This window comes from Lipotes vexillifer, unplaced genomic scaffold (assembly GCF_000442215.2).
Source record: "Lipotes vexillifer unplaced genomic scaffold, Lipotes_vexillifer_v1.1 scaffold920, whole genome shotgun sequence".
NCBI classification, from domain to species: Eukaryota; Metazoa; Chordata; class Mammalia; order Artiodactyla; family Lipotidae; genus Lipotes; species Lipotes vexillifer.
The window spans coordinates 1,986,642-1,992,800 of record NW_006783413.1 but is presented as its reverse complement, the minus strand read 5'-3'; the positions used below and the strand labels follow the sequence as shown (position 1 = coordinate 1,992,800).

Here is a 6,159-nt window from a genome sequence, read left to right as displayed (position 1 = left end):
ACATCTTGTGATGTTGGCGAGAACAGGACATGATCTCACATGGCGAGAAGCTCTTTAGTTCCTTAATCATTTCACGGTGCCTTCGGACGCTTTTTTTCCACCTAAAACATTTAGTTTCAGCTCAGTGATCAGCTACCCCAGCTCGGCGGGGGAGCGGAAGGCTTGAATTATTCCGACCTGCAAGCGGCCCCTGAGACCCCCCCCCCAAAAAAAAAGCACCAAAAAGTGGAAACTTTTTTCCCTGTCCATTACATCAACTTCTGAAAAATCAAAATGGATTTAGAGAAAAATTACCCGACTCCTCGGACCGGCAGGACAGGTAGGACCGCGATACGGGCTCTAGGCGTGCTAACTCAGAGACCCAGCCGGGCACTGGCCCTCAAACACTTCGACCCTGGGGGAGGGGGCGCGTCTCATTTTCGCAGGGATTGACTGCGCGACTGTCTGCGGCACGTTTCTTTTCTCGAATCTGTTCACACACTTCTGTATCAGTCCAAGTGTTTGCGAGTTTGTGTGTATTTTTCTCTATTTCTGAATGTTTATGTGGATGTTTATCTGGGAGTCTGAAAGTTTGTTTGGGTCTGTGTGTTTACATAGGGGCTCAGGGTGTGCATGAGTGACAATGAGCTTGTGATTATATATATATATATATATATATATAAAATCAAAAATTTTGAGTGTGTGTTGAAGAATCTATGTGCCTGTGTATGTGTAGCTTTATATTCATGAGTCTGTTAGTATGTGTTTATGAGTTGCTGTTCCTGGGTACTGTTCTTTTGAGTATCCAGAATGTGTGTCTATGAATGGCGTATACATAATTTGGATGAGTGTCTGAGTGTACATCTACTCCTTTAAGGGATTGTGTTTCCCCGTCACATCCCAAGTGATTCTGGAAGTGAGAATAAGATGGTTACACCGACCCCTCCATTTTTGGATGTCAACAGCTGTTCACTGTGCACATGCCTCTAGGCACAGAGATGGGTCTGGGACCTGTGGGGATCTGTTGCACTAAGTCTGCCATCAGTCAGGCTCAGGTTCCATTCTGTTGAGAGAACAGGAGTGAAGGTGTGCAGCCCTTCGTTGTGGGGTGTACACTGCTTCCCTCTGTGGGTACTGTTGAGCCTACCATTTGTACAAAAGGGTCTCACGTTGCAGACACTACCTTGGCAGGTAAGAGGAGGCAGCCTACCTACAGGCTAGTTGTGACATTTCTAGGACCCCCAGCCTGCCTTAGCTCTTACTTAGACAAACCTCTGTCACTGGTGTGTGTGTGTGTGTGCACGCACGTGTGCACTCAGGTTTTATCTTGTGGGTGCCAGGAGGAGAGCACAAGTAGGTGGACATGTGTGCCTAACCGGGGCATCCAGCTCTGAACCTATATGCACAGAGGCCTCCCTGGCACAGAGCCTGGTGTTCCTCCCACAGGCCCAGGCAGTGGGTGGCAGGGTGTGTTTATGTCTGAGAGGAGGTGGAAGGCAGCAGGAAGCTTCTGTCTGCCCTGAGGTAAAAGCCAGTTATGGGCACCTCTTTTACTCATTAGGTCAAATGTGCTAAACCCCCATCCAAACACACTTCTGGCCCTGACAGAATTCTCCTTCCCCTATCCATATGGTTCTGTGAGCACCCACCTCCACCCCAGCCCTAAATACAGGTCAAAAAGCAGAGAGAGGGGTGGGGGGTGAACTTGTATCTGAAACCCAGGACAACTCCCTAGGTGTATATGTGTTTCCAAAATCATTACTGAAGAGAAGTGAGGGCAGAAATCTAAGAGGCAGGGAATTGAAGAGGATTCCCCAGGGTAAAGGCACAGGAAAGGGAACCTGGAATCCCCTTCTGCTCCATCCCTACTCTCCGCACTACTCCGTAGTGGGTCCCTTAGTAGGTGAGACTCCAGAGGTGTCTGCACTGGGGACTAGGGTGTGTGTGTGTGTTGGGAATGGGTCAGAGGCCTGGGAGGGTCCACTAGAGGGTCTGCATGGCTGGCCCGGCTGCCTCTCCAGACAAGCTGTCTACGAAGACTGTAATTCATGGCGGTCGATGGGCTCTTTGATTAGTTCAATCGCCTGAATAATCGTTTAATCAATAAAGCATTTCATTCCTCTGCGAGACAGGCCTCGGTGGGGCTGAGGACCCCTAGGCTGGCCAGAGTTTAAAAATCTGGAGAGCCATGCCCCCTCTTCAAACGACACACGTTTGGGTGAGGGCGCTGCCTGGGAAAGGGCAGTATCTCAGGTAACACTATACTTCCGCCTGTCTGCCCCAGCCTGGGCCGGGAAAGAAAAGAGAGCTGAGAAACTGGCCAGTATGGGGGCATCCAGGTCTGGTTTTGGGGTTTTTGCTCAGGTCTCTCCCCTCTCCCAACTTCAGGACCTTGTATGGGTCGCTCGATGGCCCTTTCCCTCCTTTAGAACTGTATTCCATTCCTTTGTTCGACCTCAGTTTCTCCATCTGTATAATGGGGAAGGCATATATGCCATTCTAGCTGTAAGCCCAAGGGCGGTGAGATTCTACCTGAGCAAGAAGCCACTTAAAGGTATTCTTGTCTAGCCTCTTCCTTGTGGTACCAAAAAAGGAAAAACTGAGGTCCAGAGAGGGGCAGGGACTTATTTGAGATCATACAGAAGGAAGTATGGAGGGCGTAGGACTGAAAGGTAATTTTTCTGCCCTTAAGCCTCTCATTCTTGCTGGAAAAGGCGATAGAGCTCCAGGCACCATCCTCCCCCAACAGCTTCCCGTGGAGGAAAATGACAATTAGGCAAATTAGCTGAGGTGAGGGTTAAGAGTCCCAAGGCCAGGGAGACCAGGATAGGCTGAACACTGCCTGCGTGTTGGCATCCATTCCCCTAGCTCTGGAATGAGCCTGGTGGAATAATACCATCTACCATGGATCTTCATCTTTCAGAAGCTTGGGAGGTCTCATCTCAGGGATTCTTTTCAGACACATGGGGAAGCTGAGCCCTAGGAGAAGCAGGACCCGCCTTTGGGAGAAATAAACATAGTCCCAGAGTCCCTGGCCTTTGAGGTGCGCTGGTAATGATAACAAACCCTGACAAAGGCACTTTGCACAGTTCTTGAAAAATCTGGTTAAATTTTCCCCTTTCTTCTCCCACTTCGACCATTCCTACAAACGGACTTGGGCCAGGCAGAGCAGACCACTGATCCAGGCGCAGGAATCATGCAGGAATTGGCTCAGACCCGACTAGCTGTGTAACTTAGGGTCAGTTGCTTTCTCTCTGTGATGCTTTTAAAATGAGGGTGAGAGAGGACCCACCAAGTTAGGACAGCACCGCTAGGGCCTCTCTGGCTTTCTCGAACTGAGCAACCAGTCTGAGCCCTGTAGGCTCGCTTTATCCAAAGCACCAGAAGGAAGATGAGCTGGACTTGTGGGAGTCGATTTCAGGCCCAGGGAGCAGTGTAGCAGCCCCAACCCCCAGATGCCGCTGGGCGCAGGAGGGGCTGGCTCAGGGGGAGGGAGGAGGAGGGAGGGGGAGGCGGGGTGGGCGTGTGTTCCTAGTAAAGCCAAATTTGTGTATGGAGACCGAGGTGGAGGTGGGCATTCCTCTGAAAGTGGCTTCTCAAACATTATTCTCAATGGGCTTTCTTTCAATAACAAAACTTTCAAAGGCAATTCTATTTACACAAATTAAATTTCTTTCCGGGGGGTTTCCTTTCCCCGTCTCCTGCCTCCGCCGCTTAAGACAAGGCCCGGCCCAAAGTCACGCAGAGGAGGAAAGAAAGCACGCGACTGTTGGGCACAGCGACACCCTACCGCATTCAGCGCAGGGGCGTGGAGACCAATCCCCGATAGCCTCTCTCTCCTGGACGCAGACTCGTGGGCTGGTGAGCTTTCGGAGGCAGGACTGAGGCGCGGTGCCCGGCTTGGTCAAGGAATCGCTGTGTTATCCCGGAGAGTCAAGTAACTTCTCTGGGCCACCATTTGCTGGCCTATAAGGCTGGGTTAGGTGGCCAGGATATCTGATGGCGCCTCTTGGAGTTAGAAGTTCCGGGAGGCCGGCACGCTCAGGCGGCTGTGAATAATCCCATATCCAAAAGGAAACACCCTCTGCCCTGTGCAACACAACGTGAGAAAGGGGGCTGCTCTTGCCGCCCAGGTTAGGCTGCCCAACACTGTCCTGAAGGCGAAAGCCTTCTGTGTGAAATGGGAAGCCGACCTATTCCAGTTCAAGTAATTAATATATGTGGTTCCATTCAACCCTGGCAGCGCTTTGGGGGGATTCGGTCCAAGCTGCACTGGTATCGGAAGGAAAATCAGTGTGTATGACATATACTGGCTGGGTTCTCCTCCACCACCCCCAAAAAAACTCCGCCCCATCATCCCAAGAGTGGCTCTGGAGAAACCCTTCTGAGAAAGAGGTTTCCAGTTCACAGCGTTTCCTCTACCCGGGACTTGCTATGTGACCTTGGACAGGTAGCCTCCTGTCTTGGCCTCAGGTTTCATATCTGTAAAATGGAGAAGGCCTAGCCTCAGGGCCCTTTTAGCTCTAAGACTTTAGAATCTGAGTTTCTAGGCCTGAACTAGAGCAGGGCTGGAGGTGGAGGTGTCACTGGCTGTGACACTCTGAGCGTCCCCATACTCCCGCCTCTCCGGTGGGAACACAGAGCCGCCACGTCGAATTCTTAGTCCACTTTTGATCCATTGAGCGCCACCGGCTGGAATGAACGCAGGAACCCCAACCATCCTGGTCCCTCTGCGACGTTGCGATCCTCCTGCTCCAAGGCGAGGGGAGTGTGGTCGAAGATCAGGACAGGCGGGGTTCCAGACAAAGGAGAGATAACACCCACCGCCACCCCACCCCAGTGCATACGCAGCCTCCTGGGCCCGCAGAGGACTTCCTGGGTCTGTTTTCCGCAGCTGTGCCCTGGAGGGGGTGGGGACGGTGTCACCGCCGGAAACCTATCTACCATTCAGGGGCAGCTGGATCTGGGGCAGGAACAGAAGATGGGTCCGAGGGCTGATCCCAGGTAGGAGTGTGAGAAATTGGACAGAGGTAGAGAGAAGGGAGACTGAAGTAGAGAGAATAACCTGAGAGTCCTCCCAGGATCAACCCGTGCTCTGTCCTCCTTGCAAGTCCAGGTCCAGAGCAGGCATCTCAGAGCCCTTGCTTTGGTGGATTTATGTTTAATATTAGAAGATCATCACTTATGAATTCAAAACGGTGGGTCTTGGACAACTCCCATGAGCTGCTGGGACAGGGGAGTCTTCAGTTACTATTCCAGGGTGGGGCTCAGGCGCACATAGGCGCTCACAGAACTATTGCCTCCTGGGTGTAGAATGGCTGTCGTCCAGTTCCTTTGATTGTGGTCCCAGAGCCTGACACGCCTGAGAAACTGAGTCTCTTTGGCCAAAGACCCTGCCCTTCTGGACCAAAAGAGTCCTGCTAGAAATCCACTCATTTTGTCTTAAAAGCGACAGGAACTTACCCAGGAGAGGAAAAGTTGGGTTTTCTCGACGACAGAGCTGCAGCACAGTAGCACCCTTAGTGCAGCTCTGTGTGGCCCTTGCAGATTGAATGCGCCCTCCCGCTTCAGGGACTCTCATTAGCACTGGCCGGGACTGGATTCATTCAGTTCCCAAGAGGCCTTGCTCCGGATGCAGAATTACCCCTGCACACAGAAGCCTTCAGCTGCGCATATCACTAGCCCCCCAAAGTGTCTGACAGCTCCTGGTCTGAGGCTGGAAAGAGGGGCTCACGGCTCAGTGCTTGGGCAACCTGGTCCAAAGCCTCAGATAGATCCCAGGAGCACCCTGGTTACTAACTTTAAAGGACTATGAGATTTTCCCCTTCTATGTCTCTGCCTACGGTTGGCTTAGAATTGGGGGCCCTTGAGTTAGAGCAGGGGAGGACGGTGGACAAGGAGGCGGCAGCGTCAGCTTAGTTGGCGCTTGATAAAACTATGAAATATTTCCGCTGGAAGGAGCTTTCATTAAAAACTAGGTAAGCCAACTCTGTCCATTTTACAGATGAGGAAACTGAGGTCAGAACGGAGCCGATGTGCACACACTACGTTTCCATCGCGAGTCTGATGGTGCTTAGATTGAAAGCCTGATCTCTATTGAGCTCCTTGTTTTCCTCCAACATCCGGTGTGTGTGTGTGTGTGTGTGTGTGTGTGTGTGTATGTGTGTGTGTGTGTGTGTG

At 51.7% G+C, this 6,159-nt stretch overlaps 1 protein-coding gene across 7 annotated transcripts in view; it reads left to right on the top strand.

Annotated features, from left to right (window-relative positions):
- The first annotated feature begins 269 nt into the window (after positions 1-269).
- PAX5 (paired box 5) overlaps positions 270-6,159 on the top strand; it is a 188,732-nt gene continuing 182,842 nt past the window's right edge. For 5 of the 7 annotated variants that reach the window (XM_007456001.1, XM_007456000.1, XM_007455998.1 and 2 more), the window contains exon 1: positions 270-319. In XM_007456001.1, the coding sequence (XP_007456063.1) occupies positions 274-319 (46 nt within the window). In that variant the 5' untranslated portion in view covers positions 270-273. The remainder of the gene's footprint in view (positions 320-6,159) is intronic. The other 2 variants (XM_007456002.1, XM_007455999.1) reach the window with 1 other exon arrangement.